Source organism: Spermophilus citellus (genome assembly GCF_964194105.1).
Source record: "Spermophilus citellus genome assembly, chromosome: 17".
Taxonomy (NCBI): domain Eukaryota; kingdom Metazoa; phylum Chordata; class Mammalia; order Rodentia; family Sciuridae; genus Spermophilus; species Spermophilus citellus.
Window position 1 is genome coordinate 39256702 of NC_138199.1, and position 26616 is coordinate 39283317.

The window sequence follows — 26616 nt, forward strand, 5'->3', positions numbered from 1 at the left end:
AGATATAACTCAGTGGTAGAGCATTTGACATGCACGTGCAAGACCTTGGGTTCAATTCCAGTACCACAACAAAACAAAATCAAGCAACTAAAATCTTAGGAAAATTAAATCATAATAATAATAAGTTCCCCATTCAGTATGCTGCTTAAATCCAACACAACATGTAAAATATTATACACTAAGTCTTTTTTTTTTTGGATGTCTCACACTTTTTAAACTGTTTTCATTTTCATTAATTTTCAACCTATACCTTAGATTTAGATTTAAAGTTTCAATGTTTATCTTTTCTCCTGTAAAACTATAAACATCATAACAGGAGGACCCATGTCTATTCATCCTGTCAATACAATGACTGACTTATATATTCAATACTTGTTGAACAAAGGGAAAAAAATATATATATAGTATATGATAGCAAAAGTAACAAAGTCAGTAAATGACAGGAGGTGGAGGAGGTTTCACAAAATCATGAAAGTATGAACAGAAAATACATGAAATAATAATAGTGAAAAATCTTCTAAGTTTGGTAAAACATGATGAGCATGTCTGTAATCTCAGTGACTCAGAAGCTGAGGCAGGAGTATTGCAAGTTCAAGGCCAGCCTGGGCAATGAAGCAAGACCCTGTCTCAAAATAAAAAAAAAGGACTGGGGATATAGCTCCGTAATAGAGTACTCCTGCATTCAATGCCCAGTATCAAACAAGAAATCAATTTGGTAAAAAAAGATCCCCCAGATCCAAGTACACCAATCAAATTGCTGAAAAAGAGAAAATACTGGGGCTAGGGATGTAGCTCAGTGGAGAGTACTTGCCTAGCACACACTGGCCCTGGGCTTGCTTGCCAGCACAGCAGAAAGAGAAGGAGGGAGGGGCAGTGAGATAGGAGGAAAATATATTACATATCACAAACTGGAGAATAAATTTCTCTTTAAAAATAAGGGAATCAGGGCTGGGGGGTGTGGCTCAGTGGCCGAGTGCTTGCCTCACACATGTGGGGCACTGGGTTCAATCCTCAGGATCACATAAATAAATAAACAAAATAAAGATATTGTGTCCATGTATAACCAAAAAAAAAAAAAAAAAAAAGTTGAAAAAAGGAGAAGGAATCAGGGGCTGGGGTTATGGCTCAGTGGTAGAGCACTTGCCTAGCATGTATGAAGCACTGGGTTCAAGTCTCAGCATTGCATATAAACAAATGAATAAAATAAAGGTCCATCAAGAAAAATTTAAAAAATAATAAGGGAATCACATAAAGGGGGCAGTTCTGAAAGAAAAAAAAAGCCTGAAATTATATATATCTATGAAAGTATTCTTCAAAATAAAGGCAACACAAAGACATTTTTGGACAAATGATGCCAAGAATTCATCATTAACAGAACTACACCAAAAAGAATATTAAAGGACATTTTTTTCAGAAAGAACAAAATGACATCAGATAGAAACTGGTTTTGCATAAAGAAAACAAGAAATATCCTCGTACTTCTGTAGAGGTGACATCATTTATCTTAGCAGGAATTTGGTTATAGCTTTAAAATCAGTTTACCTCTGGTTTAAATTATTTGAAAGTGAGTGCAGTTTCTATTGAGGATACTCCTGAAACCGCTGGTTTCTGAAGCTACAATATTACTATCATAGCATGAGGGTTGCACATCTATTTATGAAAATAAAGTTTTATTAGAACACAACCACCCGATTTATTTACATTTTTTTTTTTTGGTTGCTAATGTGTTGCAATGGAGAAATGAGTAAATGCAACAGAGTCCAATGATCCACAAAACCTGAAATATTTACCAACTGCCTCTTTAAGAAAATGTTGGCAATCCTTGTATTAACTTTGAAATTGGAGACTTCAAGACTTCAAGAGTGTGAGAAACCACAAAACAACAAGGTTTCAGAACCAAGGAGCCATCACACTCAAAGACTTTGAAGAGCTGAGACTTCAAAATTGTAAGGCCCTGCCGGAAACTTCAAGATCCTAAGATCTTTCTCTTTTTAAAAAGACTTGTTATATGCACATACTCACACCCCTACATAGTCTCCTGGATTACCAATACCCCACACAACAATGGTATATTTGTTACAACCTACACACATTTTTCACTCAAAGTCCCATACTTTATGGACTTTAGAGTTCACTATTGGTATTACTCATTCAATAGGTTTGGACAAGCCTATAATATGTATCCATCATTATATCAAAGAGAGTAATTTCACTTCTCTAAAAATCTTCTATCTTCTGCCTATTCATCCCTCCCTCCCCAATAACCCTTGGGCAACACTGATCCTTTCTACTATCATAAGATTTCTTTTTTGTTTTCAGCCTGCCTCCAGTCTCCACAAAATTTCCACATGAGAGAATTACTGGGTGGACAGAATTATCTTTCCATTTGAGATTTTATTTCAGATTCAAAGCTGAGGTTTCTCAAAAAAGGTTGGCTGGCTTCTCCTCATCCCCGGAAAGACTATTGCCAGCATCTGGCCTCAGACTGAAAGCACTGTACATCTTTGATCACCACCCTGGAATTCAGTTTGGCTTTGATTTTTAATATTTCCTTGCATCTACACATCTTTAATGGCTTTAAAGAAGAGCATGATTATTTGTTTTTTGTAGTTATTTCATGTTATCACATTGGAAGTAAAGGTCTTTCTTCTACTTCATCAAATGAAGCAGTACATCCCTCCCTCCATTTATTACTTAACCTGATTCTGGAAACTGTCACTAATGTAATAAAACATAAAAGTATAAAGCATAATATTGGAAGACAAGAAGCAAGGTAATTTGCATGTATACAGAATATATAATAAAAACTCAAAAGAGAATCCATTTACAAATTATAGTTGTGTTCAAAATCTGCTGGTATACAAAATAAACATACAAAATCAGTTTTTCTTATATAATATCAATAACATAATAAATAAAAAAGTAAAAAAGCATATAAAAAATAGCAACCCCCCAAATAAATAAATATCCAAAATGAAACAATATAAGTGAGATTTTCATAAGGAAACTTTACAAATGTTAAAATCTAAATAAATAGCCAAGAATGATGATGCACACTACTTGGAAGCTGGGGTAGAGGAATCATAAATTCAAGGGCACACTAGGCAACTTAGTGAGACCCCAATTCAAAAAAAAAGTAAAAAGGGTTGGAGATGTAGCTCAGTGATGGAACACCCCTAGTTCCATCCCAGTACTGGAGCAGGGAGGAGTTCTAAATAAATGAAGAGATATACCATCAACCTAAATAAGACCTTGAGAGAAACATACCATGGCCTTAAACAGAGTAGTTATAGAAGATGGTGCTGAGTGAAAGGGCTACATTTGAGGGCTAAGACCTGCGGGTGGCAAAGGGATAAATCATGGAGTAAAAACATTTTAGGTAGAAGGAATAAGTATAGAGTCCTAAAGAAAAGAGCATGACTGGCAAATATAAGGAAAAGAAAGACCAGAGTGGCTGAAGAAGAGTTAGTGAGGAAGAGAAAATTAACAGAAACAGAGAATGAAGTCAAGAGATTTATAAGGGTCAGATTATATAAGCTGCCGTAAGGACTTTAGTCTGATGGGCAGCAAGAACAGAAACAGGAAGATCAGTTATTCCTCTCTATTAAGGAGTTAAGATCATCCATACATGCAATCAGAAGGCATTTAAAACAAAACAGATTAACAAATACAAGCCAGACAATTCAGAAAAACATGGAAAACGGTTTAATTTAATTGCTAATAAAAATTTTTCAAAAGAAAAATATAAACGGAATCATGCTACTTCGCTGATTCAGAACTTTTCAACACTCTTCCTTAAGGTATCTGGTACCACAACTCTTTATTCTTTCTTCATATGTCACATTCTCAAATGATACAAACTGCACTCCATTTACTCATATTATTCCTTCATCTCTCCTCTCTGCTTTACATTTCTCCTTAATACTTATCAACATCTGATAAATTTTACTTTTTGCTTATTTGTTTGATTGCTCTCTCTCCCAACTAGAACACATGCTCCTCAAGAGCAAGATTTTGGTCTGTTTTGTTCATAGTTATATCCTAACACTTCATCAATAAATGTTTAATGAATAAGTGTGTGTGTGTGTGTGTGTATATATATATATATATATATATGCAATAGCAGAAAACAAAAAGGTCTTGACAATATGTACCTCAGGTCAAGTACACTGACCCCACTTAGACTCCATTTTACACAGAACAGTCTCCTGGAAAGTTCATAACTTGATTACCCCAAAGAATCTTCTTAATGATCCACAAAATCTATGAAAATGAATTATTCCAAAATGATAAAAGGGGCTGCGATTGTGGCTCAGAGGTAGAGCGCTTGCCTAGCATATGTGAGGCACTGGGTTCAATCCTCAGCACCACATAAAAATAAAACAAAATAAGGGTATTGTGTCAACCTAGAACTAAAAAAATAAATGTTTTAAAAAATGATAATAAAGTTATCCTATATTTTGGAATTCATAGGGAACTAATTGCCCACTAATTATTAAAAACAATTATAAACAAGGAAATGACAAAATTTAAAGATAATATTTTAAGAAGCAAAAAAAAAAAAAAAAAAGGAAATCAACCTACGCTATATTAGATTTCTGTACTTTCTGTACTGTTAATTATTTGTATCAGTTTACCACTTTAACCTTGGAGAGGAGCAAGAAAATTAGTACCTGTTAATTTATTAACACCTAGTGCAACCACTAAACCAAACATCTTTTTCTCTATGCTACAGACTAAGGTCTCAATCTTGCAGAAATTAAGCTACTTCCAAAGTCTTTGTTTTATTTATAATTGCTTTATGAAGTTACTTTAATTATAAAAGTAATTTTATTATTGAATACCTAGAAAATGTATAAAAAAAATCAGTATCACAACTAATGCTACCATCCTAAAACACCATTACCATTATAATCTTGATTTTATTTTTATTTTGGGGATTGAATCCAGAGGCACTTAACCACTGAGCCACATCACAAACCCTTTTTAGTATTTTAGAGACACTGACTTGCTTAGGGCCTCGCTAAATTGCTGAGGCTGGCTTTGAACTTGCGATCCTCCTGACTCAATCCCCCCACCCCCAGCTGCTGGGATTATAGGAGTGTGCCATTGCACCAGGCTATAATTTTGATTTTTGCCAGTCTGCTTAAAATTTGCTGCTAATACTAGCTTAGTTTTTCATTTGCAATATTTGTTACTTTTTTATAATGTAATACATTTTTTTGGATGAAAAACATTGGGAATTGTAGATAGTTGAGAAAAACGAAAAACAGAATACATAATTGCATGTTTTTATATAACTAATCATCAAACTTTCATTTAACTGACTGTCACCCAGGTTATTTAGGAGATTTCCAATGTTTTTATTCTATAATCTACCCTAATGTATGATTTCTCAAATTACACAAAATCCTAGTTCATAGTTTTACTTATTAATTTGATTATTTAGCAGGATGGGGGAATAAAACCCAAGGGCACTTTACCACTGAGCTACATCTCCAGCCCTTTTATTTTTGAGATAGGATCTTACCAAATTGCTAAGGACCTTGCTAAATTGCTGAGGCTGGCTTCGAACTTGCACTACTCCTGCCTTAGCCCCCTGAGTAGTTGGGATTATAGGCATGCACTACTACACCCAGCTTAATTCACAGTTTTAAATATCAATAGAATAAATTATTTAAAAAAACTTTTTTGGTACTGGGGACTGAATCCAGGGGCACTTAAACACTGAGCCACATCTCTAGTCCTTTTTTTATATTTTATTGAGAGACAGGCTCTCACTGACTTGCTTAGGGCCTTGTTAAATTGTTGAGGTTGACTTTAAACTTGAGATCCTCCTGTCTGCTGGGATTTCGGGCATGCGCCACTGTGCCCTGGCTCATTTTAAAATTTGAAACAAGACCATCACAAACACTTATAAAATAAAAAATGTTTCACATAGAAATATATACTATATCATATAGTTTTTCTTTTATAAACCAAATAACTAACACTACCTTGAAAATTCCTGATGAGGTAACATTTGGAAAGGTATAATTACTTTGGAATGGGAAACAATTTTAAAATATGCCAAAAATTCTATTTAAGAATTTTACTTTGGAGCTGGGGTTGTGGTTCAGCAGTAGAGGGCTCATCTAGCATATGCAAGGCACCATGTAAAAATAAATGTCCAACTACAACTAAAAAATTTTAATTTTACTTTCATTTTTTAAAAAATATTTTTTAGTTGTAGATTGTAACAGTATATTTATTTTACTCATTTATTTTTGTGTGGTGCTGAGGATCGAACCCAATTCCTTACACGTGTTAGGCAAGTGCTTTACCGCTGAGCTACAACCCCAGCCCCTTACTTTCATTTTTTTAAAGCTGAAGTATCTACTACAAATATTCACCTACCTGGAAAGAGTTTTAAATTTTAGCAGTATGGGCAATACCATAGGAGCCTGATATTGGTTTTTTGTTTTTTGTTTTTGTTTTTTAAGTCTGGAAACTATATTTATCAGTCTCCTTGAAAAACACAACTTCTTTTCTCAACTCAAGGAAGGTTCCAGTTGCAGAAATAGCTCTTTAACACCAGAAAGAGATCCTCATCAAAAAAGGCAGGCATAATAGCAAAGTGATTTCTTATGGTAACACAGTTCTTTAATATTTTTGAGGAAACAACCTGCTCTTAGAAACAATGACCTCCTGAGATCTACTTAAAATGGCTCCAAGCCTTACATCATCACTAATAGATAAGATAATCAAGGAGAGAGACAGATTTGCTAGGCAGTTTATTGTCTACGAATCACTGAAATGCTTTTTCCTCTAATTAAAGAAGGCTGTAACATTATAAAATGTGGAAGAAAACATAATAATATATACATTTTCAATTAAAATAAATGATAAAACAGGGGAAATGTAAATTTATTGAGTAAAAAATGAAGAATATTAAAAATGAATTATTTTGCCATAAAATTCACCAAAATATGACACTATTTACTTCAGAATCTAGATTCTACTACTCCAAGAAATCACTTAAGTTAGCAGGCTTATTCACGCTTATGATAACATTCTGGGAAAATTCCAAAAACCATTTTAATTTATTGAAAACATATTTACAAGAAAGATATTATAAGCACACATAGTTGAATTCTATGGCAGAATATGGTCAACATTAAGGAAAACAATCCTTAATAAATTTTAATCCTTAATAATAAAATGATAATATTAAAATTTCTATTATTTCACTGTTGCTAAATGGGCAATCATTCAATAATCTTGTCTGGATCAAATGAAATCATTATTGAAGATAAATGAAAAACTAATAATCTGTAAGTCCTTGGTGGAGAAAAAAGGCAATCAGAAAAGTGAATCTGCAAGGGCAACTGAAGTCAGTCTTAAGATGGCTCACCACAACCACAACTACTACATGACAACCAATTTTATCTACAACTACATGGTACTCATAAAAGATTAAAGAATAAAACCACTGTATGTCAATAAGCTGTCTCTAAGTCCTAAAATGATAACAAGTGTATATTTTGGAGTTCAAACATCCCAGTTTTGCCTCCTAACAGCTTGAGAAACTTTCTTTAACTTCTTAGAGCCTTCATTTCCTCATTTGTAGAATATACATAAAATGAACTTCAGAAATGATACAAGCATTAAATGAGATGATTGATATAGTAGGAGTTTAGTGCCTCCTGTAGTAAGTGTTCTATATGCATGTGGTAAATTAGAAGCCTCCACCATGTATACTATTTTTGGTGAAAAAAAGTACAAAAGTTATTGTCAAACATCATATAATATACACATTTATCTGCCAGTTAAAATTTTAAAACATTTTTTTTAAAGGACCAAGAGCCAGTTGAGAGAGAGAGACAGAGAGAGAAAGAACTTTTAATATTTTTTATTTTTTAGTTTTCGGCAGACACAACATCTTCATTTGTATGTGGTGCTGAGGATCGAACCCGGGCCGCACGCATGCCAGGCAAGCGCGCTACTGCTTAAGCCACATCCCCAGCCCTAAAATTTTAGAAAGTCATAACAATTACATAATATTCTGTAAACATTTAATAAAAACATTAACATAATATGCCTGATATGGTATTAAAAACTATAGATAATGAATGTGAATAAGACAGTAAGTTTCAAGCCTGAAAGAAGTGAAAGTTGGTCATTTTAACCTAGTGTAGAATACAACAAAGGAATACATACAGGGTTTTCTTGGAGCACAAACATGAATAAGCCCTGGAGATAAAGATAGATAAATATATAGTGTTTTTTTGTTGTTGTTTTTTGTTTTTTTTTGTACTGAGGATTGAACCCAGGGGTACTCTACCACTCAGTCACAGACCTAGCCCTTTTAATTTTTTATTTTGGGGCAGGGTCACACTAAGTTTCTCAAGGCATTGCTAAACTGTGGAGGCTGGCTTTGCACTTCCAATCCTCCTGTCTCAGCCTGTTATCTCAGATTACAGGTGACCACCACTGCACCTATCAAGATCTTGATATTTAAAGAGGTACATGAAGACCATGTAAAGGGTTAACCAAATAAAGTGAAAGGAATGTGGTAGGATACTAAAAACAGAGTTACATGATCCTTACTGAAGTCTGAAGGCAAGACAGATAGCAACTACAAAGGGAAAAAAAGTGTTTTAATTAAAAAATAAGGAAAAAGTTAACTTAAAGAAGGAGCCAAGGGCTGAGGCTGTGGCTCAGTGACAGAGTACTTGCCTAGCATGTGTGATAAACTGGATTTGATCCTCAGTACCACATAAAAAATATAGATAATAAAAAAATAAAGTTATTGTGTCTAACTACAACTAAAATCTATTCTTTTTAAAAGATTGATGTGATTTTTTTTATACCTTTATTTTATTTATTTATTTTTATGTGGTGCTGAGGATCAAACCCAGCGCCTCACCCATGCTAGGTGAGCGCTCTACCAGTGAGCCTTAAAAAATATTTTTTAAAAATAGAAGGAACTGGGCTGGGGTTGTGGCTCAGCGGTACAGCGTTCGCCTTGCACGTGTGGAACCCTGGGTTCGATCTTCAGCACCACATAAAAATAAATAAGTGAAATAAAGGTACTGTGTCCAACTACAACTAAAAAATAAATTTAAAAAAACAGAAGGAACTAAGATAAAAGGCAACAAAACAGGAAAGAATTTTGCTTTCCAAGGACAAACAAATGGTGTTAAAGGTGACAGTTCAACCTAGAACTAGTGGGCAATTTAGTCACAATGTAGACACGTCAAAGATTAGTAAGAGTCTTCAGACGCAGAAGAGAGGACTCAGAGCTGGATACAAGTCTGTGTGCTTGACTAGGTCTGTTCATGTACAATAGTAGAGGATGGGATACACACATTTAAAATTGTGAAAAGCTGATTAAAATTAATAATATTTAGAGTTTTGGTCTGTCTCTTCTGAGTGTCTTAAATAATGGCAAAATGAACAGGAATAGGTTATTACAAGAAAAATCCAAAATACCATGGATCAGGGAGAAGACAAGAAAGAACGTAATAAACTGTACTAACCTGTTTCAAACTTTGTCTATCTCTAATACAAAGGATTTTTTAAAAAAGATTTTTTAAAAGATGGGCACAATATCTTTATTTATTTTATTTATTTTTATGTGGTACTGAGGATCGAACCCAATGCCTCACATTGTGAGGCAAGTCCTCTACCACTGAGCTATAACCCAGCCCCTCTAATACAAAGGATTTTAAAGATTAACTTATCAAGAATCCTGTTGATACTTAGCAAAATTTTTTAAAATGAAATTTAATCTTAGTATTTAAATGCCAAGTAATTATAGAAAAATGTAAACATCCTGATTAAAAAAATTAAATCCACTAAACCATAAAAACTTGAATTCTGAACTTAAATTGTAAATCAGTTTCTTAAACAAAGGTTAACTGGGCTTGGTGGCTCATGTTGTAAACATAGTGACTGGAAAGCCTGAGATTGGAGGATTCCAAGTTTGAGGACAGCCTCAACAATTTAGCAAGGTCCTAAGCAACTTAGTGAGAAACTATCTCAAAATTTAAAAAATAAAATAAAAGTATTGGGGATGTAGCTCAGTGGTAAAGAGCCCCTGGGCTCAGTTCCTGGTACAGCAATAATAAATTAAATAAATAGATAGATAGATAGATAGATAAAATGGAAAGACAAGGGAACTGAAAACTATTTGAATCATTACCAGAATTTATCATTCACAACTTCTGATAACTATAGAATAAAAATTGGAGAAAGTAATTAGTGTGTAATTAGTATAAGATTATAAGTCATGCAAAAGAATAGATATAAATATCACTTGACTCCCAAGGTTCTCTACTCAGTGAATATATATTTGTTTATACTTGGCACTGGGAGAAGGGAATAATAATAATAATAATAATCATATAGACTCTGCCTGAAAGGATCCTATGATTTAGGAGAGATGATATATGAATGAACAGAATGCTACAAATCCTTTTACTACAGGAAGAAAGTGATAAGTCATTGAAGGGTATAAGTAAGTAGTCAGGAAAATTCAGAGAAAGGAGAGATGATATCTGATAGGAAGGCAAGAAAAGGTTTCGTGAAAAAGAAATGCTGGCGGAAGGGGGTATATCAGTAAAGTCTTCCAGGATGACTAGAATTTAATAGGTAGAAGCTAAGGGAAAGGAATTCCAGTGCTAGGAAGAAGCAAAAGCAGACTGTAATCAGGCTTTTGAAACTACCAGAAAGAACAACAGAAATTAAAAATTAGGATTCTGTAGTGAACTGAACAGTCTCACCAAAATTCACGACCACTACAACTCCAGAATGTGACCTTACTCAGAAATAGGAACTTTGCATATGGAATAAGTTAAGGAACTTAAAGTGAAATCCTGCATTTAGGCACCACTCTAAATCCAATGATTAGAGGAAAGGACAGAGAAATACCCCAAGGTGGCCATGTGAAAGAGAGAATGAAGGGATGCTGCCACAAGCCAAGGAATGCTTACAGTCATCAAAAACTGGAAAGGGCACAGCTGGATTCTTCTTTTAGAGGGAACACAGTCCAGTTAATACCTTGACTTTCACCTATAGATTGTGAGAGAATAAATGTCTCCTGTTTTAGTTTATGAATTGTGGTAATTTGTTGTAGCATCACAAGTAACCAAACGTAGCTTAAAGATAATATGTCAAGGGCTAATTACTATATGCTTCAGTATTTCATTTTATTATATAATGGGTGGGGGAAAGCACTGACAAAAATTTTTTTTTCAAAAGCATATTCTAATATTACCAGGTAATTACATTAAGAGATAAACAGAAAACAATGAAACGCCATTACTTACAATGTGTGACTCCAGCCAGAGTTTGGTAGAAAGTGGGAGTATCACTATCATCAGTGAGGGTAACATATACACCTCCAGACAGTAACCAACGAGAGAAGGTAAAAGCATCTTTGTTTAGAAGAAGCCAATTTCTAAACTTTTCATAGTTTACCTTTTCACCCTAAAATTAAAACAATAAAAATAAATTCAGTCAAATTTTAGGGTATCTTACTTAAATCCTACACAGCCTAAACTTTACAACTAGTTGACACTGTATCTACAAAGGAAGAATTACATAAATAATGCTACAAGGTGCCTAGTCTTGGAAATCAAACTATTTTTAAAAATAACTGTACTTTGGGCTGGGGTTGTGGCTCAGTGGTAGAGTGCTTGCCTAGCATGTGTGAGGCCATTCTTTTCTTCTTCTTCTTTTTTTTTAATAGCTGTAGATAGACAGAATGCCTTTATTTTATTTCTTAATTTTTATGTGGTGCTGAAGATCGAACCCATGCCTCACGCATGCTAGGCAAGTGCTTTGCCTCTGAGCTACAGCCCCAGCATAAAAATCTATGTGCTAAGTGCAAATTATTTCATCAATTCATTGATGTAGTCATTGTCAATAATAAGCCACATTTTATTTGCTAAGGTATATTCTGAAATCAGTAGGCTATATTTCTTTCAATGTTTAATAAATCCAATTTTTCACTTGCCTTATCCCCCCCTCTTTAGCACTTTGAAATTTGTCTTAATTAGCATATTTTAATTAAATCTGTATAGAATTTAAACTCTCTTAAGTTTCATTTGCAAATTAAAAAACAACTATCCAGGAATTCTCCTGGAGTAGACAACCAGGATCCCAGAAGGCAAGTATTCACAAGCCAACCTGAGTACAAAAAGAAGCAAGCTGATCTCCATTTCTTAGCTTCCTTTCCAAATATTTGTATTCCTGAATCTCTAGAGGAAAAAACAATGCAACCAGGCTGAAAAGGAGCATCACATAGGTGTCCAAGTCAATCCCTTAGCTTGAACAAGAGCTCCTAAGTTTAGTGAAGGCTTGATATTTCTAAGAGAAAAAGGAAAAAACTCACATGGAAATACAAAGAGAAAGAAATTTAGGAGCCTAGCAGGTCTAATCCTAATACAAATATTAAAGGATAGAAATAAATAATAACCTAAAAATGAAATATGATAGAAACACTATTCAGTAGCATCCTAGTAAATACAGCTATGTTTAGACTATTAGTTTCAGGACATTTAATGTCAGTGCAATACAATCAATCAAGTTAACACTGACAGTTCTGATTTTCTGAAGGGAAAACTACAGCATTCAGAGTTGCTGCAGGGACACAAGAGGACACTGCCAACATGTTGAGAGATCCATATTTTTAATTACTCCACAGCTGTCTAGAAAGAAGCTTAGCAGTATAAATTTTAAAAGCTGATGCACATTTTTATAGCTAAAATCTCTGACATTGGGATAAGTCTTAAATAAACTAGCATTCTTCAATTATAAGTAGCAGTTTTTTTCTTAATGGTTATGATATTGTGAAATATATATTTGGTCTTCTCCGTTTTTCTTCTGGCATTTACCAGAAATGGCAATTAAACCAACAGACTCCTAAAATTTCAAAAAATGATATCAGATATAAATTTCCACTTTAAGAATCAACAACCAAGGGACTGGGGTTGTGGCTCGGTGGTAGAGAGCACTTGCCTAGCACGTGTGAGGCATTGTGTTCGATCCTCAGCTCCACATAAAAATAAATAAAGGTATTGTGTTCACCTACAACTGAAAAAAAAATCACCCCCCCAAAGAAAATCAGTAAAAAATAAACAATACAACTCTAAAAGGAATTTCCTTTATAACTTCATCTGTCAAGGCCAATAATAAAGCATAAAACAAAGCTGAGACTCCTGTCACTTAATTTAGAGGCTAGGTCCTTCTTTTAGCAATAGTGCTTCTCTTCATAGATTTTTTGTTTTGTTTTGTTTTTTAACTTAAAGAATAAAAAAACAACACAACAGGGACTGAGGTTGTTGCTGAGTGGTAGAGTGCTCACCTAGCATGTGCAGGACCCTGGGTTCAATCCTCAGCACCACATTAAAAAAAATATATATATTTTTTTTTTGTAGAAGGTACAAATAAATTTATTCTAATATAAATAAACTGGATATGAAAAATATGCTATTTTGGATATCAAGAGTCTGGATGCAATCATCAGACAAACTATTAAGAAAGTAGACCAGGTAAATATATCAAAAAATTGAATCAGATAACATTATCAGTGTTGGGTTGTTTTCTGTGGCCCTGGGGATTAAACCTAGGACTACACACATGCTAGGCAAGTGCTTTAGCATTGAGCTACACCCTACTTCTTCAGTGTTAGGTTTTAACTAAACATAGGTTATGTAATAATTCCAGTAATTACATATATGAGCCTTCCAAAACCTTGCATTTCATTAATCTCTTTAAAAAATCTTGTCATTAAAAATAACACCAACCCAGTGTTAAAAAAAATTATATGGGGCCACTGTTTTGGAATAAACTCTTATGCTAGACCCCAAAAGAACAGATGAAAAATCAAAATGGAGCCATTCATACTAAAGTGCCAAGAAACCAAACCAAATCTGACCTTTGAAAAGAATCAGCATGAAGCCATTCACAGTGACTCTGGATGTTAAGAGAGGAGGACTGCAAATTTGAGGCCAGTCTCAGCAATTTAATGAGGCCCTAAACAACTTAGCAAAACGCTGTCTCAAAATAAAAAATAAAAGGTCTGGGGATATAGCTCAGTGGTGAAGCATTCCTGGGCTCAATCCCCAGTATCACTCCCCCCCAAAAAAAACAGGATAGAAAAATAATCAAACGTCCAAAACAGCTTCAACTGAATGACAATTAAGTTCCCTCAGCTTTATTCCTCACAAAAAGATAACCTGAAGTACACTGATGTTAACCAATTAGATAGTTTTCATCGTTCCTTTGCCCTATTCTCACCTTACAAAGGAAGTGATTTTGACCAATCTGCCTTTTCCAGCCCCTTTTCTGTCTATAAAACCCATCAGAACACTTGTTCTATTTTATTTAGATTAATAAAGGGTTGTCCAATTCTAGAACTGCAATTAAAGCTAATTTAGTCTTAACAGGCTTTTTTCTTTTCTTCGTGTGTGTGTGTGTGTGTGTGTGTGTGTGTGTGTGTGTGTGAGAGAGAGAGAGAGAGAGAGAGAGAGAGAGAAAGAGAGAGAGAGAGATGGATGTTGGATAACCAACACAGCAATCATTCTACCACTGAATATACCCATGACCCTCCACCTTATGATCTTTTATTACAACAAGAGTTCTCCCTCCTACAATTGCACTTTTAAAACATTTCATGCTCTCCAACATAATTTCCTCTTATGAGCACATTTCTTCTTCTATCTTGACTCCAGTGATTTTTTTTTTCAATTGCATAGGATCTAACACCAATTACCTACTTGCATTTTGACAAATCTAATAACAATTTCTCAACAGTCAAAAGTCAACTCATTTGACATTTCAATATGTTTATCATAGTTAAGCGCTCTCTCTCTTTTTTTTTTTTTTAAGTACTGGTGATTGAACCCAGGGGCACTTTATCATTAAGCTATATCCCCAGCCCTTTTTATTTTTTATTTTGAGACTGGATCTCACTACATTGCCCACACTAGCCTTAAATTTGCAATCCTTCTGCCTCAGCCTCCCTAGTAGCTAGAGTAACTTGGCTTTCAGGATACTACAGGCCATTTTCTTAGGGTCCTGTTTTGATTCCTCTTCATCTTACAAATTTCTAAGCACTGGAGTATAGGAGTCATTCTTCTGATCTGTTTTGGGTAATCTAGATATCCTAGATGAGCTCATCCTCACCTGTAAGCCAATAAATTCTTCCTGTGAACAACAGATTTTTACTTGTAAAAGCACAGTTGACAACTCCATACCAGTGTCTTACAGGATTCTCAAGTTTACTTAAATCCCTCTTGATATCCAAGCCTCCTTTTCCAATAGTCTTAGTCATCTCAGTTAACAGCATCTCCAATTTTTCACTATATTAAGCTTCCTCTACTTTCTGTATGAACCCATAATCAAAACAAGAGAAGATGTGTCAAATCTACTTTCAAAATGCAGAATCTAAAAACTTCTAATCACCCTGCTGCTATTCCACTACTCTAAATGATTAGGTGATATCTCCTCTATTACTGAACTATATGGATAAGCTCAAATTGAACTGTTAAGACTTCCTTCCACATAAGATACAAAGTGATGGTGTTTTGTTTTTTTTTTAAATCCTTATATTACATTATACCTCTGCTCGTAACACAGGGTTTCTATCTCACTAAATTTTTTTTCTATCTGACTCAGGGTAAAATTCAAAGAACTCACATTATAATCTACCCTCCACTCCTCAATGATCTTTTTTCCTACTGTTCCCTTTCTAAATCTATTCCAACTAAATTGGTCTTGTTGCCAGGTACAGTGGTACATGCCTATAATCCTAGCAGCACAGGAGACTGAGGCAGTAGTTCAAAGCAAGCCTCAGCAACTCAGGGAGGCCCTAAAGCAACTCATCAAGACCCTGTCTCTAAATAAAATATTAAAAAGGGCCGGGGATGTGACTCAGTGAGTAAGTGCCTCTGGGTTCAATCCCCAGTATCTATCTATTGATCGATTAATAAATCAATCAATTGATCTTGTTATTGTTTCTTGAATGTGCAAAAGCATACTTAAACCTCAGGGCCTTTGTGCATTCTCTTCATGGAAGGTATTCCCCCATGTATCATCATGATTTTATTTTTCATTTCCTATAAATTATTTGCTTGGATTTTATTTTTTCTGACAGACTTTCCTAACCATCCTATATAAAATGGCAACACTCAGTTGCTGTTTCCCAATCACCATCTATTCCATTCATTCTACTTTATTTTTCCCTATAGGACTAATCATCACTTAATACATGAGCCTGCTATAAGGCCTAATTTTAGGGAACTGGGTGACCAAACATATTGAGTTTTCATTTATAAAATGGGAGAATATGCATAAACTGTATTTAAATGAAAAACTATATATTCTTCCTGAAAAAAGCAGCAGAAGAGTAATGTATTTGGCATATTTATGTAAAATCAAATTAGATTTGAAAAGACTAAATTACTTTTTTTCTGGCCATGGTAGCAAATTTTTATTATGGGAAACAGATAAGACAAAGAAACCATAGCCCAGTTTATCCTGAAGTACTGAAATACTATGACAGCAACTTCCAGTCAATCTGGTAGAACCAAAAATGTAGGAGGCCTATGTGTTATACACCTAACACAGAGAAATGCTGGATAAAATGTAACACCATAATAACCACCAAAAACTCACAGCTGAGTTCAAAAGTAAACAAGGGAAATCACCAGGTGCTATCAACATAGAAGAATCTCAAACCAGATGCTAAGTAGTTTAAAATAGATAGTCCAAACAGATACTAGAACCAGGTATATGCATATGGCTGCAGTACGCCATAAAGCTGAATTCCCTGAAAAAAAGCAAGACCAATTAAGTACTGTCATATTAGAGAAATGAAAGTAGGTCAAACAGTCACCCATAAGAAAGAAGGTAGTCATTAGTAATCCATGAAAGGATTAGAAATTTCTAAAAGGGTTTTTACATTACCACCTCTAGGGACTTTTCACATAATAGCAGACCTCAGAAAAGAAAAATAAAATAATTTTTTTTGGTGGGGGTGGTAAGGTTGCACATTCTCTACTGTTTGTTTTCACTCTTTAGTTTTCCTTTTTTTGAGGGATAGGGACATTGAACCCAGGGCCTTGGACATGTTATGTTAGGCAAATGCTCTACCACTGAGTTATATATGTATTCCACTCCTTTCATTAATTTTTTATTCTGAGACAGGGTCTTGCTAAATTGCCAAGGCTGACCTAGAAGTAGTGATCCTGCCTCAGTCTCCTGAGCCCTGGGATTACAGGCATGCACCATTATGCCTGGCTTCTCTATTCTTCGGTTCTCTACTATTAGAGATACAATGAAAATTATTTTTGAAAACAAAGATGACAAATTTCAATCCAAATATTTCATTATGCAAATCCACTAAGTAAAATAGAATGGTTTGATATCACAGAATGGCTCAAGGCCAATGAATGATATACCTGTATATCCATGATGAAAAGCAGTAGCCCACAACATAAGCACTATTGCAGGGTTCTGCAGAATCCTGTGTGTATGTGGGTGTCAGTTAAATAATATGGGAGTGCTTTTCATTATAATGTAAATATAAACAGTTGTCTTTACAGTAGAATTGAGAATTTTCAGATTCACAAATGTAGCATGTGTGTGTATATATATTATATATCAATCCCATATATCTCAAATATAATGAGATTCGAGGACCTTTGAGCACAGCAGTTGAGGCATAAAAGGCATAAACAGTTGAAGCAATTATTTTTAAAATACTAAGTGGTTGTTTTTTTTGGGGGGATGGGAGGATTAAATAAACTTTAGATAGGACAAAGGGGAAAGGGGAGGGAGGGAAAGGGAGGGGAACAGGGGTAGGAAAGAAGGTAGAATCCGATGGTTATCATTACCTTAAGTACATGTATGAAAACACAAAGGATATGACTCTACTCTGTGTACAACCAGAGATATGAAAAATTGTGCTCTATATGTGTAATATGAATTGTAATGCATCCTGATGTCATATATAACAAATTAATATTAAAAAAAAAAAAAGCCAAGAATTTGCAGGTAAATGGATGGAACTGGAGACTCATGCTAAGTGAAATAAGCCAATCCCAATAAACCAAAGGCCTAATGTCCTATTATGCAGATGCGGACTCACAATAGATTGGGGGGAGGAAGTGGAGGTTTACTAGATTGGACAAGAGGGAGTGTGTGGGGGGAGGGGGAGGGAATGGGAAAGACAGCAGAATGAATCAGACATAACTTTCTTATGTTCATATATGAATACATAACCAGTGTAACTCCACATCATGTACAACCATAAAAATGGGAAGTTATACTCCATATATGTATAATATGCCAAATACATTCTACTGTCATGTACAACTAAAAAAAACAAATTAAAAAATGTTTTAAAAACACCAAGAATATTCTGAACATAAACATGTATTCATCATGAATAGAGATATTACACAACTAAGAGTTAACAATTCGACACCAAGAAGGGATGAATGTTCATCTTTAAATATACCTCTGAGAAACACTTCCTGAGTGTTTCTGGAACTTTACCATCGACCGCATGGAGCATTCTTTCCATTTCTTCCCGTACAACATAGCTCCCAGATTCACTTGAAAAGAGACTAAAAATGTCTAGGAGAAAAAAAGATAAAATAAGTTATTCTTAAATAGAACAAATATACCCAGGTAGAAGTAGGGAGAGAAAAGAAATAACTGAGTGATTATTAGAGCTGAGACTTTCTAAATACAAATTAACTTATTCCCCCAAAATAAGAGCAATACAAAATGGCAATGTGGTATCTTTCAAAGATATGAAATTTGGGATTAGAATGTAGCTCAGTGGAAGAACACTTGCCTAGTATGTGTGAAACACTGGGATCAATCCTCAGTAGTGCAAAAACAAGAAAACACCAAACCAAATCTGCAAAACTGTCTGTTTGACAATACCACATGTTAGCAAAGGCTGAAAGAAAAAGGGTCTCATACAACGTAAATGGGAGTATAAATAAATGCAACAACCATAGAGAGTAATTTGCCCAAATCTAGTAAAGATGAAGATGTATGCTAAAGACTCCACTTGCATGTAATTTCACTTCAATCCTTCAGAAACTCTGATTCCTGTGCATAAAATACAAGATGTTCACTAAAAGTTGGAAAAAAGATAAATGTTTGTTAACAAGATAAAAAGGAAGTTGAGAGAGCTGGGGTTGTGGCTCAATGGTTGAGCTCTTGCCTAGCACACATGAGGCACTGGATTTGATTCTCAGCACCACATATCAATAAATGAATAAAATAAAGGTCCATCAACATCTAAAAAAAAGTTTTTTAAAAAAGGAAGCTGAGATATATAAGGACACAAAAAGAAATATCATTTAGCATTTAAGAGAAACTAAGTTCTTCAAGATGGATATTTTAAAATATTCAGAGAAAAAGCAAACTATAAAGTAATCTATTGATTTATTAAAATATTTAGGACCTACAGACCAGTTGAAAATACATTTAAGGATAAAAAACATAAAATATAAGGCCATGCATAAAGAATGAATGATCACCAAATTCATGAGAGTGATAATCTCTCTGAAGGGTAAGAATGTAATCATTCAGGAATACTTAGAAAGCTTCATCTCAGTCTAATATTCTATCCAAAATCTGGGGGCTGGGGTTGTGGCTCAATGGTAGAGCTCTCGCCTAGTGTGTGTGAGTCCCTGGGTTCAATCCTCAGCACCACATAAAAATAAATAAATAAAACAAAGGTATTGTATCTAACTACAACTAAAAAATAAATATAAAAAAATCCAAAACTGGGATAACAATGTTAAGATTGTATAAATCTAGGTTAAAGTACATGAGATATGATTGAAACATTGTTGTTATAGGTTGAACTGTATCTTGTAAAAGATCCTGAAGTCCTAATCTTCAAGTACAGTTGCCCCTTTATATCCACATGGGACTGGTTCCAGGAACCCAAAGGATATCAAAATCCATTCAAGTCCCTTTAAAATGATATAGTACGTATATACAACCTCTGCATATCATGTCCCTATACTTTAAATTATCTCTATTACTTATAATAACTAATACAACATATACATATAAATAAAGAAATGACAAGAAAGAAGTTTGTACACGTTTAATACAAATGCAATATTTTTCCCACAGTTGGTTGAAGGCACAAAACACACAGGATAGATTTTAATTATGAATGTAACCTTATTTGGAACTAGATCTTTGCAGATATAATTAAATTAAGATGAGATAGTTAGGGTGGGACTTAATCTTATATGACTGGTGTCTTTATAATAGGAAGGAAAGACATAAACACACGATGAGAGAGACAAGAGACTGGAAAGCTGCAGGTATTAGTCAAGGGCTATACCAAAGATTGATATAGGCAGGAAGAAAAGATTTTCCCATATATGTTTCAGAGGAAGCATGGATGGTCCAGCTGAAACTTCAATTTTAGATTTAGAGCCATCAGAACTATAAGAGAATTAACACCCGTTGTCTTAAGCCACAGATCTGTGCTGCTTTGTTATAAGGCAGCTATAGAGGGGGGAGGGAAGAACAGAAGTTCATTGGATTAAACAAAGGGAAATGAAGTGGGGCGATGGAAATAGGAAGAAAGAATGAAGCAAACATAACTTTCCTATGTTCATATGTGAATACATGACCAGTGTAATCTACATCATGTACAACCACAAGAATGCAAAGTTATACTCCATTATATATCAAAATACACTCTACTGAGACTGGGGTTATGGCTCAGAGGTAGAGCACTCACCTAGCATTCATGACACACTGGGTTTGATTCTCAGCACCATATAAAAATAAAATAAAAATATTGTGTCCACCTATAACTAAAAAATAAATGTTCAAAAAATACACTCTACTGTCATGTATATATCTAAAAAGAACAAATAAAAAATGCTGTAGACAAAAAAAAATATGGCAGCCCTAAAAAACTATTAACACTCATAATAAAAATGGAGAAACTTTAAAAATGTATGCATGTGAGCTGGGGAGTACTTCAATGGTACATCATTTGTTTATTAGCATGAATGAGGTCCTGGGTTCAATCCCCAGCACCAAAAAATAAATATATTCATGCTTATGACCATCAAATTTTTATTTTAAAAACTGATAATTGTTGATTGACTGCAGTACTGGGGTTTGAAGCCAGGGGCTCTAATCACTGAGATAGAGCCTTAGACTTTTTTTTTTTTTTTTTTTTTTTTGCCAACACTTTTATCTCCCCTAAATTGCCTGGACTTAAACTTCCAATCTTCCTGCCCCCAGCTTCCCAAGTAACTGGAATTATAGGTATGCCACCACATCTGACTCAAAATTTTTTCTTTCAATTACTGCAGCCTAGAGACAGTTTGTGTTCTGTATTGGGTTTTTGTTATTATTTATCTGTTTTGGGAGTACTAAGGATTGAACCCACAAATACGGGAGTAGTAAGGATTGAACCCACAAATACGCTACACTGAGCTACATCCTATCCTCTTTTATTTTGAGACAGGTTCTCGCTAAGTTGCTGAGACTGGCCTTGAACTTGTGATCCACCTGCCTAAACCTCCTAAATTGCTGGGACTTCAGGTGTGCTCCATTATGCCTGGTAAAAGGAAAAACAGGATCATAGTTATATCCTAACACATAAATCAACTTAATGTTCATTACCTTGATTATGGTAAAATAATCAGTGGGCATATATATGTGCCAAACAGATTAAAATGTACATTTTATTTAAGTGTATTTTGTCATATGTCAATTATACTTCAATAAAAATGTTTAAAAAAAATGAAAAGAACAGCCTAGATTCAGAAGCAAGAAAAAGGATAATAAGAGATTTAGAAGAACCAGGCTAAGGGCAGTGTCTTAATCTGTTTGAACTGCTATAAGAAACTACCATAAACTGGATGGTTTATAAAGAACAAATATTTAATTCTCTAAGTTCTGGAATCTAAACAGTTCTAGATCAAAGAGTGAACAAATTTGGTGTTTGTTGAAGAACTATTTCCTGGTTCACAGATGTCATCTTCTCACCGTATTCTTACTTGGGGGAGGGAGCAAGAGGTCTAGGCTTCTTTTATAATGGCACTTAATCTCATTCAATGAATGAGGCACTTATGATTAGCTTCATGACCTAATTACCTCCCAAAGGCTCTACCTCCTAATAACATTACCTTGGGGGTTAGGATCTCAACATTTGAAATTTGGGTACAGAACGTAGGCAGGTAGAGTAAAAAGGGAGGAAAAAGAGAGAAAACTGCAGTATCCAGTGACCAAGGATTAAAACCTAATCAAAACGAGGAGCAAAATGTTACATTCTATTTATATAAACAGCCTTCTATACTTCCCCAGGGAAATCATCAATGAAATTTACATTGCTCTAAATGATTTTAATAACCAGATTTGTCTCTGGGGTAGTCAAAGAAAAGAAGCAGTGCACAGAAGACTTTATAAATAATTAAATGAATGAAATTTTAAAATAAGTAAATAAATCCAAACCCCAGGAAATACAAATAAACAATAATTAACTATAACCCCTTTCATATTTTGGGGTGGGTATAAATGATGCCCTCTCGTAATAGAATTTCCCTTCTTAGTAGAATTTAAAGGTGCTAACATCTTCTAAGCTTAGATAATTCATCTAATAAAATTAATTCCTGAAATTATAAGTAAAACCATTAAAATAATTAAAACTTGTAGCAAGAATTATTAAGTGAACTTTTAATTATTAAGCATAAGACATTATTAAGTGCATTTTTGGTTGATAAAGTAAGCAAAGATTAGACTATTACTTCTGTGTCATTACAATGCTTTTAAAATCATAGCTTTTGGGGCTGGGGTTGTGGCTCAGCAGTAGAGCGCTCGCCTCACATCTGCGGCGATCCTCAGCACCACATAAAAATAAATAAATGAAATAGAGGTATTAAAAAAAAATCACAGCTTTACAAATACATAATTCATACCCTATGAAATTCACCTTTATAAAGTACACAATGGTTTTTACTATATTCACAAGATTGTACAAAAATCACCACATGGGGCTGGGGTTGTAGCTTAGCAGTAGAGCGCTTGCCTCCACATGTGGGGCCCTGGGTTCAATCCTCAGCAACACATAAAAATAAAGATTTTTTTTTTTAAAAAATCACCATTAATTCCAGAATATTTTCCATAACCTGAAAATAAACCTATTACCCAGTAGCAACCCACTCTCATTCCCCCACCCTCCAAGCCCTGGCAATCTCTAATATATTCTGCCACTAGAGATTTGTCTAAGCTAGAAATTTAATATAAATGGGATCATAATGTGGCATATTATAACTAGCATTTATTACTCAATAAATGTTTTTAAGGTTCATCCATGTCATAGCATGAATCAGAAGTTTATTTCCCTTTATTGAAGATTAATATTAAATTGTGTAGAAATAACAAATCTTATTTATCCATTCATCAACAGATGATAGTAGGATTGTTTCTATATTATAATCATAATCAACAATGCTACTATGAACATGTGTGTATGTTTTTGTATTTTTTGAGACCACATGTTATATTTTCTTGGGTATATATTTATAAGTAAGATTTCTGGGTCATTTGGTAACACAATACTTATTAGAACTGCCAAGCTAATTCCAAAGGTGGCTACAATATTTTACAGTGCCACCAGCAATATATGAGAGTTACAATTTGTCCATAACCTTGTCAATACTTATTGTTATCTTTTAAATTTTACTTTAGCCACCCTTGAGTAGTATCTCTTTGTGATTCCAGTTTACATTTCTCTAATGACTAATTATGTTCAGAGTTTTCTAAGTGGTTAGTGGCTACTTGTGTATCTCTGAAGAAATATTTCAAACCTTTTGCCTGTCAGAATTCTGAGGTAAATTACTGTGCACATGTGTATTATTATTATCATTTTGAGATAATAAAAGTACTTACATTTTGCTTTCTCTTCATCTCTGCCTCTTGTAAGGAGGACAAGTCCAACTATTAAGTTATTGAAGTGTAGCCCTTTGGATGTTCCACCAAAAGAACAGTAAATCACCTAGAAGAAAATGATAACACCAACTTGAGGGCATGTTTTAGTTATGGAAGAATTTGAAGTGGTTATCACCTTTAATAAATCTTTTCTCCATCTCAAAACAAGGTTCTTGTGAAATAATGTTAAGTTTAGTGAAATAATGTTATTTAGTGAAATAATGTTAAGTTTCACCCTCTTTTGCACCTTGTTATTGCGCTCAGTCAAGAATATAATCATCACTTTAAAGTAAATATATTATAGGTTCACACAACTGAATATTTATTCTTTCCCTGGAGTACTTATCTAAGAAGGTCTTTGTTCAATAGCTTCGATAATGTGAAAAGGATTTTGTGCAATTAAAGAACTTCCTTCAATCCTGGTAAAACTTACATTATTTACATTGGAAGAAAGTCATTCTCTAATTCAACCCAGACACCCAAAGCTAGGAGATCCTGGAACAACATACACCAAGCTCTAAAAGATAATGGATGTCAACCAGGAATCTAATATCCAGCAAAATTAAGCTTCAAATTTGATAATGAAATAAAAACCTTCCATGATAAACAAAAGCTAAAAGGATTTACAGCAAGAAATCCTGCACTGCAGAACATTCTTGGCAAAATATTCCATGAGGAGGAAATGAAAAACAACAATGAAAATCTGCAAAGGGAAGAACTACAATAAAGGGAAAGCCAACCAAAGGAGAAATCAAGAAATCAAGCTTAATATCAAAAATAAACAAAAATGACCTGTCATACAATTCATGTCTCTTGCAACTCTTTTTGATAAACTTTTACACATAAAAATTTTAACTACAATATCATCTAATTTTTCAGGTTTTTGTTTATTTTGTATTTTTTTCTATTTCTATTCACTAAGTTACACAAATATGTTCTTTAAAAGTTTTATCTCTATTTTCTGTGTATTACATTGCCTGTGATATGAGATGAGGTATATTTTACTCTTATAATTTAAAATCCATTATTCAAGATTCAAGGATGAAAAAGATATATCAGAGTAAAAATAGTTTAATAAGGTATTTATAAAGGTAAGAGAAAGGTTGAGGGAAACTAACAAATTTTGTGAAGTACCTTTCCTTCCAAAAACTTGGAGAGGTAGGAGGTGAAGTAAGATAGAGCCATTATGAAAAACTTGTAGGAGAAGGTGACCTAACTGAAGTTGACCTAACTGAAGTTATTCCCACCAAAGGCATGTAGAAACCAACTCACAGTTTAACAGAGTCTTATAGGGAGGAATAAAACACCTTGCTCTACTCTTGTATATTTCAAGTACATCTCTTTGGTGTTCCTTTCTGATGAACTCAACAAGAAACTACATAACAAAGGGACTTATCATGTAGCCTAACTACAGTATATGTCTCATCAAAAGGTAAAAGATGGAGAAAGGAGCCAATATGGCAGCCATTGGTTACAGGAGGCCACTGAGTATTTGAAATGTGTCTAGTCTGAATTGAGGTGTGTTATGTGTTAAATAGACATTAGATTCTAAAGAATTACTAGAACAAAGAATATGAATATGAACTATCTTACTAATAATTATTTTCTTCGCAAATTATGTTGGTAATCCATTGGGTTAAATGAAAATATGTTAAAATTAAATTTTCTATTAGTTAAAAAAAAAGTAGAGGAGAATAAGGTAACATTCTGTATCTTGTTGGTAGTACTATATATATATCCATATATATGTTGTCATTTTTATATTTGTGTTATCAAAATTCATATAACTAAAACTAAATGGGGTAATTGTACCATATATAAATTATATCTCAACAAACATGACTTTAAAAAGAAAACTAGTTCATGAAGTGTTTTAACAGTATTGGGCACATACTAACCACCAGATAAATAATGGCTATTACTATGATTCATTAAAACAACCATCATTAAGCTGTTTCATAGTGGGGTAGGGAGGGGGAGCATGGGAGGAACAGACAAACTCTAGATAGGGCAAAGGGGTGGGAGGGGAAGGAGGGGGCATGGGGTTAGAAATGATGGTGGAATGTGATGGACATGATTATCCAAAGTACATGTATGAAGACACAAATGGTGTGAATATACTTTGTACACAACCAGAGATATGAAAACTTGTGCTCTACATATGTAATGTGAATTGTAATGCATTCCGTTGTCATATATAACAAATCAGAATTAAAAAATAAAATAAATAAAAATAAATGCTACACACATACATTTGTTTTTGCTGGGGTGATACTGAGGATTGAACCCAGGACCAAGGAGCAATCTACCATGCATATATATATTAAAGAACAAAATGGGGGCTGGAGTTGTAGCTCAGTGGTAGAGCACTTGCCTTGCAAGTGTGAGGCACTAGGTTCGATCCTAGCACCACATAAAAACAACAAAGGCATTGAATTCATATACAACTTAAAAAAAAAAAAAAAGAACAACAAAATGGTTCTTTTTCACAGGACCTTATAGGCAACCTGCTGCACCAAGATAAAGCTAAAATCAAGATAAAGCTAAAACCCCCTTCCTAGCCACTGGCTGCCAGAAACTCACTGTAGTAGAAGATGAACACAAACTTCATACTTTTTACATGAAAGTTGC

At 34.1% G+C, this 26616-nt stretch overlaps 1 protein-coding gene across 3 annotated transcripts in view; it reads right to left on the reverse strand.

The window, feature by feature from the left end:
- The window catches only part of USP32 (ubiquitin specific peptidase 32), a 174166-nt gene that overhangs the window by 79318 nt on the left and 68232 nt on the right, over positions 1–26616 (reverse strand). For all 3 annotated transcript variants that reach the window (XM_081272303.1, XM_081272302.1, XM_081272304.1), the window contains exons 3-5: positions 23947–24052; positions 18512–18630; positions 11313–11472 (exon numbers count right to left, since the gene is read on the reverse strand). In XM_081272303.1, coding sequence (XP_081128429.1) covers positions 11313–11472; positions 18512–18630; positions 23947–24052 — 385 coding nt within the window. The remainder of the gene's footprint in view (positions 1–11312; positions 11473–18511; positions 18631–23946; positions 24053–26616) is intronic.